At 47.4% G+C, this 12,884-nt stretch overlaps 5 protein-coding genes across 5 annotated transcripts; 4 read left to right on the top strand and 1 right to left on the bottom strand.

The window, feature by feature from the left end:
- Positions 1–74: 74 nt before the first annotated feature.
- Positions 75–327, top strand: BDV38DRAFT_250328 (uncharacterized protein; the record flags this gene model as incomplete). Its single annotated transcript, XM_032054941.1, has 1 exon — positions 75–327. A coding segment is annotated over exon 1 (168 nt), but the record flags the coding sequence as incomplete, so codon positions are not given.
- A 1,875-nt stretch (positions 328–2,202) lies between these two features.
- BDV38DRAFT_117685 (putative cellulose-binding GDSL lipase/acylhydrolase) lies at positions 2,203–3,536 on the top strand. Its single transcript, XM_032051069.1, has 5 exons — positions 2,203–2,388; positions 2,439–2,521; positions 2,576–2,825; positions 2,888–3,143; positions 3,203–3,536. The coding sequence occupies exons 1-5, from the start codon at positions 2,285–2,287 to the stop codon at positions 3,404–3,406; spliced, it is 897 nt and encodes a 298-aa protein (XP_031912300.1). The 5' UTR covers positions 2,203–2,284; the 3' UTR covers positions 3,407–3,536.
- A 599-nt stretch (positions 3,537–4,135) lies between these two features.
- BDV38DRAFT_117659 (glycoside hydrolase family 5 protein) lies at positions 4,136–5,863 on the top strand. Its single transcript, XM_032051068.1, has 6 exons — positions 4,136–4,453; positions 4,534–4,592; positions 4,666–4,818; positions 4,872–4,936; positions 5,015–5,112; positions 5,189–5,863. Exons 1-6 carry the CDS (start codon positions 4,357–4,359, stop codon positions 5,716–5,718), a joined length of 1,002 nt encoding a protein of 333 aa, XP_031912299.1. The 5' UTR covers positions 4,136–4,356; the 3' UTR covers positions 5,719–5,863.
- Positions 5,864–7,369: 1,506 nt separating this feature from the next.
- On the top strand, positions 7,370–8,408 carry BDV38DRAFT_272280 (SUR7/PalI family protein; the record flags this gene model as incomplete). The annotated part of the gene is made up of 2 exons (XM_032057460.1): positions 7,370–7,507; positions 7,569–8,408. The coding sequence occupies 2 exons, from the start codon at positions 7,370–7,372 to the stop codon at positions 8,406–8,408; spliced, it is 978 nt and encodes a 325-aa protein (XP_031912298.1).
- A 754-nt stretch (positions 8,409–9,162) lies between these two features.
- BDV38DRAFT_284231 (uncharacterized protein) lies at positions 9,163–12,868 on the bottom strand (the record flags this gene model as incomplete). The annotated part of the gene is made up of 2 exons (XM_032060217.1): positions 9,163–12,660; positions 12,719–12,868. 2 exons carry the CDS (start codon positions 12,866–12,868, stop codon positions 9,163–9,165), a joined length of 3,648 nt encoding a protein of 1,215 aa, XP_031912297.1.
- Positions 12,869–12,884: the final 16 nt, after the last annotated feature.

Below are 12,884 nucleotides of genomic sequence, written 5' to 3'. Positions count from 1 at the left end.
TGTTGGTGACAGCCAGGGTGAGCACGCCGAGAACACGTCCACATGTCGCCACAGCGACTATACTCACAGACATGCAAGCCTGTGCTTGAACTTCCTACCAAACTCATTTTGCACCTCACCACATTGTAATCCAGTTCACATCAAGATGCAGTTCCTCGGTTTGAAACAGAGATACCATGCGGTACGCCTGGCACTCATCACACGTTGGCATGGATGTAAACAAGCATGCCGTCAAATATTTACACAAGATGAACACTTAAGCCCTACCATCTCAGTGGTGGGAATGTCAACACAATATGGTGCCACTCTCCTCCAGCGAGATTTCCTCGAAGCACTCTTATCTCGCCATTGTCGTCACTCTCCGGCATAAGGCTACTAGATTGTCACCCCTTTTCCTTTCTATGGTCGCTGGTTAACTTGCTATCTAGAGTATCGAAAACATTGGATCTCATCGAAAGATCTGGTATTAGGCATTTGTGCAGCGTCCTTCCCCTGGATGATCCAATATGGTTCCAGCAGACGTTACCCACGATCGCGGATACCGATGCTCTATTCAAGGAACACGCCATTTCACCAGTTTGTCGTGCTGCAAAGGGTACTATTACAGAATGGGGCGGTTCTAAGTACGACATAAATCATGTCGTAGCTGTGACATGTACGAATACTGCAAACCCGGGGTTTGACATCACATTATGTAGCACGCTTGGCCTTCGTCCCACAGTCCACCGCACTCTCCTACATGGTCTTGGATGCGCCGGTGGAGTCTCAGCTTTGCGCATTACTCATGATCTTCTCGCAGGAGCGGCTCTTCAGGGGCTGCCAGCGCGAGCTCTTGTTGTTTGTGCTCACTAACTGGATAGGTACCAAAGTACTCGCAAGAGGCCCCATCTGGAATTTACTTGGGTTTCGAAGCCTGATAGTCAATGAGTCTGAGGGTTACAGCGAGCTTAACGTTGGACCTTTTGGTGAGTACATCTATTCCTCGACTGCATACCTAGTCTCTCATGATGCATATTCTATGTTCCAAATCCTGCGGTTTGCCTAATGAAGTTCCCATCACCAAGGGTTTACACCGATTATATCAATGTTTATCACTAGACTCGTCTCTTCTGAGTTGTTTCTTAATTTCACGGCTCTCATCCACTCAACTCCAAGCCTTCGCTCTGACCTCACTCGTGGTTTGCCGAACTCGTACAACTGGGCTTCAGATCTCCCAGGTCTTTCTTCCTTGAACTTTGCTCAGGAAGCATTAGTTCTCTGGAAGTCTAACCTGTCCCATAGCCACGCAGTCTACAGCTCTAGGGGTAATACGATTTCCTCCACTGTTTTCAACATCCTCGATTATATGAGGCATCACGGGAATGGCGGTGATCATAGTGCAAATGGAAGAGATGAAGTCATAGCGTTGGCAATTGGACCAGAAGTTATATTGGAGATGGCAGTCCTGTACAAAGTCTCCACAGAGAACCTGCGGTATGCGGCACTCTGGTGTGAGTGATCATTACTCTAAATACTGGAGCAAGCTTTTGTGGCTGCGCTTTGTTAGTCTCGGTTTATGTCTTGTACTAATATTGGAGCTCCCGGGTTAGCTCTTTTTCAATTCAATCCCAACCAGCTGATGAACATTACATATAATGTCCTAGTCTTGACATCAATGACTTTGTTTTTCCCCGTACAGAAGGTAGATTCTAATATATTGACAGCGAATCAACACTATATCTGACTTGGTGGATGAATTGAGATTTATATGCCGTGACCAAAACGGCATAGGGTCCGAACCCCACCGGCAGTTGAAACAACGTCTGACATCTGCAATCAAGAATTGCGATCTTCACTCCCAATTTCCCCTCTCCTCCGGGGTAAGGAAAGCAGTTTTTTTTCTTTTCTTTTTTTCTTTTTCTTTTTTTTTTTTTTTTTCCAACGCGCTGTGTCTCGGTGAAATTATTTCCGGCACCAAACGAGACCAAACATCCAGAGAGGAATTCCGGGTAAATTGGAGCTCTGAGGGCCAAGCAGACCTCAGTCGCCGATGGACTCCACTTGGTAATGCTGAATGGATACTAACTGACGCTCTTCAAACATGCCATTCCTTAGTTCTTGTTATTCGAGGATCCCTGTGACGCTTTCAGTGGAGTGTATAAGTTAGGTTTGCAGGACCGTGAGCATGCATGCCTATAAAAGCGTGGACGGAGACCCTCCGGTTCTGCAAGAAGAGGGGTTGTTTCAATAAGCTAGTGATCTTTGCGAACAGTATCTTTCTACCGTTCGAACTGTATCTCTTACCATGAAGCTTCTCAACTCTTGGCTCATGGCAAGCGCCATCTCCACGGTTGCTGCGCGGCCGTGGCCGAGAGCTGTAAACACTACGAGTACTTACTTCTTTACATTGTATGGAATGTCTTTTCACGACTATTCCAAACAAACTAACTCTATGCAAGTGGCAACTCATATACGCAAACCGGTTTCAGCACCACTGGAGAACAGCCATCTCCTTCGAATCCCATGGGAAATCCCACCTTGGGTGAGTGTTACATAGTACACCGATTGTACTATCCACGTATTGACGCAAGACCAGGAACTGGCACCACCACCGGGGGTGAAAACTGGGTTGGATACCTGACGACGGGGCAGAATGCGTCTCTCGTCCTCTCCTACAATCTGGCAGTGGGCGGTGCTAGCATTGACAATTCGCTCGTCCAGGGTTCCACAGACGTTGACCTTGCTTCCCAGGTCGATATTTTCGACGAAACATACAGCATCAAGCCGGCTTCTGCGCCTTGGTCGGCGGATAACTCCGTTTTCGGGTTCTGGATTGGAATCAATGAGTATGTCCCCTGTTCAAGTGAAGCCGTTTGAAACAAGCCCAGTACTCACATGTTGAGCTTAGCATCGGAAATGCATTCTACAATACCGATGCCAACACATTCACACCGAAGTTGATCGCGCGGCTTGCTTCCCTAGTGGAGCAAATCTACAGTGCTGGAGGTCGCAAATTCCTCTTCCTCAATGTGCCTCCTACGAGCCGAAGCCCCATGTTCATTAATCAGGGCAATGCCACTGTTGAGCAGCATGCGGCATATTTGGCTGTTTATAATAAAAACCTTGAATCAATGGTGGATGAGTTTAAAATTAATCATACAGACGTAAGTATAATTACGGTGTGTTCGTAGTATTGGAAGACTAACCGACCCTGCTGCTAAAGGTTACTGTCGCATACTACGACTCTTGGTCTTTCATGACAAAGATCCTTGATAACCCCACAGACTACGGTTTCCCCGATGCTACTTGCATCAATGAGGACGGCACCTCCTGTGTCTGGTGGAATGATTATCATCCTTCTGCTAAGTATCATCAGCTCCAAGCGGGGGATATGAAGAAGGTTCTGCAACCTTTGGGGGCATGGTAGCTTACGGGATATCCATTGTACATAAGCTTATTAGTTTGACTTGATGTGTAAATGAAAGAGTGTGTATGGGGGATTATTGCTGGCCTCCTAGTAGTATCTGTCGTTGTATCTCTACGTAAAAGAGTGCCCCCTTGTTAACTGATCATTGAGACAGGACACTGATAATCTGATTTAATTTTCGGATGACAGCGCTTACACGTGTATGACTTAGATTATCATACGATTGATCCTTGCATATTCTTGTTTGGTGTCGAGTCAGATGTACTATTGTCACGATGCATATGACACTGGATGCTGCGATGGACAAGAGAAAACCAGAATTATGCAAGTAAGCCCGACGGGACCATACCTAGAAAGGCACGGACGTGCAAAGATTGCATCTCCTCATCTGTCCCATTCAACTAGTCGGCTTTTGTTAGGCTGTCGATCGCTGTCACGCGTACCTGAAGATTTCATCTCCGTGGCGTTTCATCCAAGGGCCAAGACGGCAAAAGGGAACCCTACATAATTTCCAAGCCTGTCCCCGGATAATTCTGATACCCGTTGACTGAACGAATTGTTACCATCGTCACTCCACTCTTCGAAGTAGTAATTGATTAAACGTGGGTCTGGTTTTCTCAACAACCGAGATGTCAAGGGCTTTGCGTCCCTACGGGCCGAAACCCCGACATCCAGTGTGTTTGTTCCTGATCGGCATGTTTCAAGTCATGGATTCCACGAATCAGTTCGTGCTATCTGTAGTGGAAGGAGGAAGTCCCGACGCAACAATGTGGTGAATTATTATCTTTGTCCAGATCCGACTGAGAGGACTTCTCGGACTTTTGGTATATATAATCCTGCCAGTTCCCCGGCTATGGAAGGATGATTGGGACACAAGCAGTTGATCTGTTGTCAATCCTTCTACATTCTTCTCCTTTGTCTCGTTTGTTCCATTCTGAGCTCTCGTTCCAATGAAATTCCGTACCCTTTTCTTTGCTGCCGTAGCTGGCTCTGCGGTTGCTGCTCCTCTGGCTAAGGAGCAAAAAAAGAGGGATTCCGTCTTCCAATGTTAGTCTGCCCTTCGTCATCTTCTTTCTCTTCTTTCTTCTGTCTTTAGTTTGCAATCACTGTGCTAATAAATAATACAGGGATCGGCGCCAATGAGTCGGGAGCTGAATTCGGCGAGAACAACCTCCCGGGTGTATGGGTATGTGGCCTCGAACAAATGATCACCATACGGTATGAGATGTTCGTTCACCAACTGAGTGTAATTGCTACAGGGTACAGATTATATCTTCCCGGATGTCTCGGCCATTACCACCCTGATTGATAAGGGGATGAATATATTTCGTATCCAATTCAAGATGGAGAGGTTGGTTCCAGACTCGATGACGGGGGCATACGATGAGGCCTACCTGCAGAACCTGACAACAGTAAGTTGTTTATCTGCCAAAAAGAATATCTGGGGTATTGACGATGCTTTCAGGTGGTCAATGCCGTCACTGATGCGGGTGTCCATGCTATCCTGGATCCCCATAACTATGGCAGATTGTGAGTATCTCGAAGGCCCCGAGCTCGCGTATTACGGAGGTTTAAAGATGAGGATGCCGTCTGACTTGATCATGACAGCAATGGCGAGATCATATCCACTGCATCTGACTTCCAAACCTTCTGGAAGAACCTGGCAGGACAGTTCAAGAGCAACTCTTTGGTTATCTTCGATACCAGTACGTCGGCCCAACCGGGGTCTTTCCTATTATCACATTGAGTTGGGTATCCTCGATCCTAACATCAAATCCACAGACAATGAATACCATGACATGGACCAAGAGCTGGTCCTGAACCTCAACCAAGCCGCCATCGACGGGATCCGAGAGGCTGGCGCCACGGAGCAATATATCTTCGTTGAAGGTAACTCGTACACAGGGGCGTGGACCTGGACCGATGTGAACGACAACATGAAGAACTTGGAAGATCCCCAGGACAAGATCGTCTACCAGATGCACCAGTATTTGGACTCGGACGGGTCTGGTACCTCCGAGACCTGCGTATCTGGTACGATTGGCCAGGAGCGCGTCACCAGTGCTACTCAGTGGCTCAAGGACAACAAGAAGGTCGGTATCATCGGTGAGTTCGCCGGTGGAAACAACGACCAGTGTAAAACCGCCGTGAAGGGAATGTTGGATTATCTGGCTGAGAACACGGACGTGTGGAAGGGTGCGCTTTGGTGGGCTGCCGGCCCATGGTGGGGGGATTATATGTACAATTTGGAACCTCCAAATGGAGTTGCGTTCACGGGAATGATGGACGTTCTGCAGGCATACCTGGGATAGGGACACTGCGAAGGATAGGGTGTGAAATAATGTCAGGTCGTCATCTTGTCATTCTGGTGCTGAGCACATTGTAGATAGTTCTATTTCAGGAGGTTCTAAATGCCCCGGCTTTCGGTAAAAGAAATCGGCAAGAGTATCATATCTGTCTATACACGTAAACTGAGTTGTTGACGGTTTTTTGAACAAGCGATCGACTCGATAATACTTTTGACATGAATGGAATGTGACCCACCGATTCGTAGGGCATGGACCACAAAAACACAGCCCCAGTGATTTATGGGTAATGGGGACTAGTCTAACCCTGTACAGTAATTGAAGACACTCTCCATGAATTTTATTTTTATTTTTATTTTTATTTTTATTTTTTTTTGGAGGGACTCAGGAATCTCCACTATGTCGGCAGTGTCGTTCAATCTAAAAGAGATGCCTAAAGGTTAATCGTAAGCTTGATATCGCAAGTGACTGGTCCTTGCATGCATCTTATTACATGCCTATAGTTGCTATCACCACGATAGTACTGAATGAATAACTCCAGGTTGGATTCCACCTTGAGGGATGAAATTCGGTGCCTGATTGACCCAGTGGGAGAATTTTGTTGGATCCAATGGAACGGAAGAAACGGCTTCTGCTGCTTTTACTCGATCTGGTATTCCGTTGACTACCTTAAGGCAGCGCAGGTCTTGTTGAGTCTCCCAATTCAATTTCGATCCTGTGTATGATGCCTGTCTAGAACAAGTTAAGCTGCCAAGCTTTAAATAGGGAAGCCTGCTTGCGCCTTCGACTAGTATCTAAGTACTATTTATGATTTAGAGCGAACATACTTAGTCTACTCCGTACTCCGTAGAGGGATGGTTATTCTAATACTATGGTGGCCGTGTTGTGGATCACAATGCCTCAGATCAGTTTCGATTTGACAACTTTAATTCCGATTGTGGTTCTCGCTTGCTCCAATATTTTTATTCTCATTATTATTATTATTATTATCATTACTACGTACTTATTTTATGGTAGAGCGGCAGATATGGTACCAGATAGGTATAGTCTGAGTTTTTGCAAGGGATCGTCATAGTAATCAGTTGGAGACATCTCGTAATGCTAAGACGACGACGCGTAGGACTCCAGCCACTTATGACGTGGCGATAGGGCTACGGTGACCCCGCCACGAGGCTCGAGTGCCCCCGATCAGGTTTAGTGCCTTACGACTGGTCCCGTTGGACTCGTATGGTAAAGAAACCATCCCGGAGTTGCGGTGGAAACCTCGCATGAATTTATAGAAACATAGCGTGGCGTGGTCCTCCATCGGATCCCCCTGATTGGTCAGATTATTGACGATCTTAAAAAATAAACCTGCGCCTCCTCAACTCGTAAAGTTGATACTGTGGACTTTTAACTCGGGGGGGGGGGAAAGGCTGACGATCATCGGGCAGCCCATCTTAAAACCAACGCGATTCTCTCCCGTCTGACACTTCCTGCCATCTTATTTATTCATTCAGTTTCATTCTTTAACTCACCGTTCTTCACTCACGGTCGGTTTATCCCCACCTATCTATCTTCCTTACTTCAGACGACAATCCACGGGAATTTAGCCGATACATCCAGACAAACTCATACATAGAACGGAACCAATTTCCACATCATCAACACCGTCATCATGGGTAAAGGCGGCCGAGTTTTATGTATTATCACACCTTATGCACTCACCATCGCTTCGTTGGTATGCATCATCATCGTCGGGTTGGGCTGCACAAACTCTGGCTCAAGCACATTAAATGATCTCTACTTCTTTCGGGTAAGGATATTTCCCCCGTCTCTTTGCTGCGATCGGGAACGCCGACTAACAGCAGATTTAGGCCAATCTCCAAAATATGACGACAACCGCATCGAGCAAAAGCACAGTATCCCAGGCTCTCTCCGATGCCGGTGTGACCGTTTCAGATGGAGATATCTCCGCGGCCTTGGAACAAGTCCAAAAGCAGTTTGACCTCAAGGACTTCTACAACATTGGTCTGTGGGGCTACTGTGATGGAAACATCACCAACGACAACTTCGAAGTTTCGGAGTGCTCGAAGCCCAAGGGAGAGTTCTGGTTTAACCCCATTGAGGTCTGGAATTTGCAGGAGACCGGCGTTGAGAATGGCCTCCCCAGTGGTCTGCGCAAGTCTTTGAACCTCTACAAGAACGTCTCCAAGTGGATGTTCATCGCCTATATTGTCGCCTTCGTCGCCACCGTGGTCGAATTGGTAGTCGGTGTCTTCGCTATTTGCAGTCGCTGGGGTAGCTGCGTCACCACGCTTATCTCTGGTGTTGCTTTCCTCTTCACTGCCGCATCCTCCGTTACTGCTACGGCCATGTTCGCCACCGTCACCGGTGCTTTCAACGAGAACCTGAAGGACTATGGTATGCATGGTAGCATGGGCAAGAACATCTATGTCACCACCTGGTTAGCTACCGCCTTCTCCTTGGGAGCTGCTCTGTTCTGGATGCTTAGCACCTGCTGCTGCTCCGGTCGCTCCCCCTACAACCACAAGAACACTCCTCGCGGTGTCACGGCTGAGAAGACCCCTTACACCTATGAGCCTATCGGCCCTCAGGGCCACCAGCAGGCCTCTCCCTACAACACCACCTCCTACCCGCCCCCCCCTCCTACTCAGAACCGGTCAAATGCCTATGAGCCCTTCCGCCACGTCTAAGCGACACCATATATGAGCAAACCATATTTCCAAACAAGTCAATAAAAGGAATTAAAGAGAAAAAAAAAAAAGGTGGTCGTACGACTCGACCAATGACAATCTGATGATCCCATTTGAGCTTTATTGAAGCATCTTAGCGAGGATCCTCATTTATGAACATAATGCCAGGTTACAGCATGAGCCGTTTGGGATTTGTATTGTACTTCTGTGTTTTATTATTATTCGACTGGGTGGATAAATAATCCTCGCCTGTTTTCTTCGTTTTGCTCTGGAATTTCACCGTGGATATAGATTGATGTCTATGACATAGATACCCTCCTTCAATTTACTTTCTGCTTCACATTATCATTACTGCTTGTGAGAACTAGCATTCTGGACTTGCTTTTGCCGTCTTAAAGATTTTGGATTGCGTAGATAAAGTATTGAGGAGTCAGTCACAGGTCGATCTGTCATAAGCTTTCATTGTAGAGTGTCCGATATCTGTTCGTCTTGGTACATGGAGCGTAAAATATAAATACAGTGAAATTAATCCTTCCAGTGGATCTGCATCACCCATATCGCCCCGAATCAGCCATCGAGAAGCAACCGCTGAAAGTAAAGATATTATCTGAAACATTAAACCCGTCATAAGTGAAATACAAAAGAGTTATTAAGAAAACACCTATTTCAACAAGATAAGGATAGAATTCGGCACGGTGAATCAGGGAACTAGAAAAGAGACAGGTAGCGTACTCGTTGCTCAACACAAAGAACATTATTCAGGAGGTTTAGAATAAAACGGCCGCTGAGGTACTCCCTTTTCATCTACAGGGATGTGTGCCCAGTTGCGACGGAACTTGCGTTGAGAGAAAACATTCTGGTCTGCCCGAGCCCATTTTTTGAAGGGCGTCTCAGGACCGTCGCACCAGCTGGGTTCTGTTGGGAAGAGATGTCGGAGAGAGAGAAACCAGTTCTCGTTGGGACTCTCCGCTTCACTGGCTGCTTCTGATTCATTGCTTGAAAGGGGCGCCTCGAGAGCTGTGGAGGGCTCTTCATCCCCCAGCTCAATGCTGGCTGTCTCGTGCGTTTCATCTACAACACCGTCGTCTTCTTCGCTATTGATTTCGCTTTCTGCGATGACGGACTCGTTACCATCTAGGTTTCTCAATGTGCTGAGCTGAGTAGTCATCTCTGAGCGTAGCTGTTCATCAACTTCCGAGGCCGGTTCTACGGCTTCTGAGTGCTGTTCCTCTACCTCTGGTTGCTGCATTTCGGCTTCCGGGCGTTCGGTGGTCTCTTCTGTGTGTTTTTCGATCTCTGTATGATGACCATCGCCAGGGGCACCCACATTGTTCTTCGTATGTTGAGTAGGCGACGGCGTAGTGAATGACATTCTATCGACATCCGTGTCAGATTGGGCACTCTGGGCTGCTGGTCCAAAGGAGTGCGCGTGAAAGTTGGAAAACTTATCCACAAGGCTGGCAGTAAACGAAATATCTGCTCCATTTCGAAGACGTAATGGACTCGCCACCGTGTCAGATACGCTTGGAGTGATATTCTGTGCTGCGGCCACTTTGATCCCTTCTGCGGTAAGACTTCGTTTCTTATGCGTTGGTTTGGAAAAGTGTGATGTGAAATATTCTTCATACCCCAGCGATTTCGTCTCCAAAGAAAGACATTGCTCCAAGTAATGTGGATATTCCTCCAAGTGCTTGATAACGAAATCGTCCCACAAGAAAGACCGCTGTAAACTTCCTTTGTCTCGTACGGCTTGCAATATTGCACACAGTTTTCTGAAGTGTAGAAAGTCTCCGACATAGCTTGGATAATCATTTCGAAACTTCTCATGTATCCTTTGCGCCTCCAAGTGTTCTGCAGAGTGACGAATATAATCCTGGCGACGAGAAACGACACCAGAAGCTGATCTGGTTTCCCCTACGATGCCTGCATCTGTATTCTCGTTGTATGCAAATTTATGTCGCTTTGAAGCAGGTCGCTCTTCCACCCCAGCGGTAGATGCAGGACGCTTTAAAGGTGATCTTCCGCCATGCTCAGGCGTGTCATGTGCCAACCCCTGGCTTGGCACTAACTCCTGTCCTTTCTCCTCGAGCTCCATTGATGAGAGCACTTCATCGTGAGATGAAAATGGCTTCGAGGAATCCTGAGATTCAAGTGTAGACATAGGTATAGGAGCATTTGAGTCATGCTGTTTAGGGGCAGAAGAGTCGAAGACAAGGGCAACGTGTGAGTTAGGAGTTGCATCTGGCATCAACCAGTCACCTGTACTCATCTGTGTCCCGAAAACTTCAATATCATTCGTCTCACCAGCTTCACTGGCCCTTGAGACTTTTGTAGTCTGGGTGCCTTCTATATCGTCGTTGTCAGTTGCGTATGTATTAAAGATGCGTGATTGAGACGACGATTTGGCCGCCTGGGATGATGACTGTTGTGTGTGGTGTGATTCCAGACTAGCCTTATCCTTGTCCAGCCTCGCAGAACGTAGGTGTTTGAGATTAGCTAAAGGTGTTTCCAGAACTTGCACATGCCCGCGTGCGGGAAGTGAAGACCCAGAACTAATGATCCCTTGCTCCGACTGGTTGGTAAAATTCGATTGTTGTGACCCAACAAGTGGGCAGGGAACAGACGTATCCATGACTGAATCCTCGCTTTCTGCATCGGATTCCTCTTGGAGATCGTGTCCAGCAGCTCTGGTATTGTTGTGCACAGGTTCAGAGATATGCTCCTCGTTTGCATTCTTTTCAAACGGCGAATTCTCCATGGGTAGATCATTGCTCTCTTGAACTGCGGAAATAGCTCGGCTGTCTTGCTGAGTTTCGCGCACTGATGTCGAATCGACTTCCTTTGCTTGCTTCTCTTCTGGTGCGTTGCCTAGTTTTGTGATACGTACGCCGTTGCGTTTCATCATCGCCCCCGTCACAGGGCTACTGTCTGCCGGTAGTTGTCGAGGACGGGAAACACGTTCAGGAGAGCTTTCAGACCAGTCCGAAGTTACGGGTTCATCGTCGGATTCTGCATTCGTTTGAGCTGTGGGATAGTTGATATTTGGTGAAAGCGCACGAGACTCAGCCCGCTCAGACTCAAAGCCCCCTAGTCCGTCCCGTTCACTTAAACGACTCCTCTGTAGCGCAATTTGATTCCACTGGGTTAAAAGTTCAGGTGGTACATGTCCTTTGATGGAATCCCCATAATCGGGCGGCACCCATTGACGAGTGTGCTGTTCAAGCAGTGTGACTTGGTTTTTGGGTATCCTAATGTCCCTAGTTCTGATACCAGTCATACCATGCCAGGGGTCTGTGTGGCTAGAGCTTGAATTCTCAGATGGATGCTTCATTTCAGGTGGCTTTTGCTTTGGTGATGACCGTGGCGAATTGGGATTCTCGTAGTCCTGCCCTTGTTGTATACCTGCCTTGCCCGCCATTCCCCCATCAGTTTTCGGGTTTGGCAACTCATAATCTGCATCGTATCGCTGCTGGGGGGCTGTATGACCATTGTGCTGAACAGGACGTATCAGTCCAGGACGAGAGTCTGACGCAGATCCTTGAGCTCCTTGCCGAGGAATATCACTGGCGCTTTTAGCAGCATGTGGGCTGCTTCCCCGTACCTCAGTTCTGTCAGCAGATTCATCGCTGACTGGAATGGCAACCGTTCCATGCTCTGTATTTTCTGGAAAATTACTGTCGGCCGGCTTGGTATGAGATTCCAAGTATCCAAGTAGCGCATTTGAAACCGCTGAGCTGCGCTTAGTTTGTGTTGGGGGCATCATAGATGGTACTCCCAAACCCACGAAGGATGTCTGGACCTGGGACTGTAGAAACTGTTGCGAGACATGCTTTTCAGAGACGTCGTGAGTTTGAGACTTTGGAGAGTCATCCAAGGAATACGCCTTTGGTGAAGTCGCAGCACGGCGGCTCTCCCGAGACTTGATGGTTTCGAAAACTTTCTTCATCAAGCTTCGTATACTTGCACTCTTCTTAATTGATTTGCCTTGTGGCGCGCCTTTGTACTTGCCCTTGTCCCACGCAATACTAAGATTCCTAACGTATAAATGAATTTTCGGGGTAGATATGGCATATTCGAGCACTATCTCATAGTCCAGTAGCTGGACGTAATGGTTTAGAGTCACGTCTCTGTTTACTGGGCGCTCGCGGGCCTCCCTTTCGAGTCCCTCCAAAGACTCTTTTGCTAGCACTGCTTCGATCTGAGTTTTGGAGTCGGTTAAAGTTGTCACATATTTCCCTTCGCTTTCTTCCCACTAAAAATAATTATGAAGCGGTTAGAATATTATATACCTTCAACGACTGGAAGCTTACATTGAGAACTATAGTGTACTGTGGAGAGCGACGGGCAAAACGAAGATTACTGCCATCGTCATCAAATTCCGAGCTGTCGGCCTGCCCCTTGATGTAACGGGAAAGAAAGTCTTCAACCAATGGCGCAACCCACCCATTTATTGAAGTCATTGTGTAGATGCAGAAA

This window comes from Aspergillus pseudotamarii (genome assembly GCF_009193445.1).
Source record: "Aspergillus pseudotamarii strain CBS 117625 unplaced genomic scaffold BDV38scaffold_36, whole genome shotgun sequence".
Lineage (NCBI taxonomy): Eukaryota > Fungi > Ascomycota > Eurotiomycetes > Eurotiales > Aspergillaceae > Aspergillus > Aspergillus pseudotamarii.
Note: the sequence above shows the minus strand (reverse complement) of the source record. Positions and strands in the feature narration are given on the sequence as shown.

Bases quoted from the DNA above. Each gene is read 5' to 3' on its own strand.
- BDV38DRAFT_117659 (XM_032051068.1), top strand. From the start codon at position 4,357: ATGAAATTCCGTACCCTTTTCTTTGCTGCCGTAGCTGGCTCTGCGGTT. The intron at 4,593-4,665 runs GTATGTGGCCTC...TAATTGCTACAG, and splicing joins ACAACCTCCCGGGTGTATGG to GGTACAGATTATATCTTCCC. The intron at 5,113-5,188 runs GTACGTCGGCCC...TCAAATCCACAG, and splicing joins TTTGGTTATCTTCGATACCA to ACAATGAATACCATGACATG.
- BDV38DRAFT_117685 (XM_032051069.1), top strand. From the start codon at position 2,285: ATGAAGCTTCTCAACTCTTGGCTCATGGCAAGCGCCATCTCCACGGTT. The intron at 2,826-2,887 runs GTATGTCCCCTG...TGTTGAGCTTAG, and splicing joins TTCTGGATTGGAATCAATGA to CATCGGAAATGCATTCTACA. The intron at 3,144-3,202 runs GTAAGTATAATT...CTGCTGCTAAAG, and splicing joins TTAAAATTAATCATACAGAC to GTTACTGTCGCATACTACGA.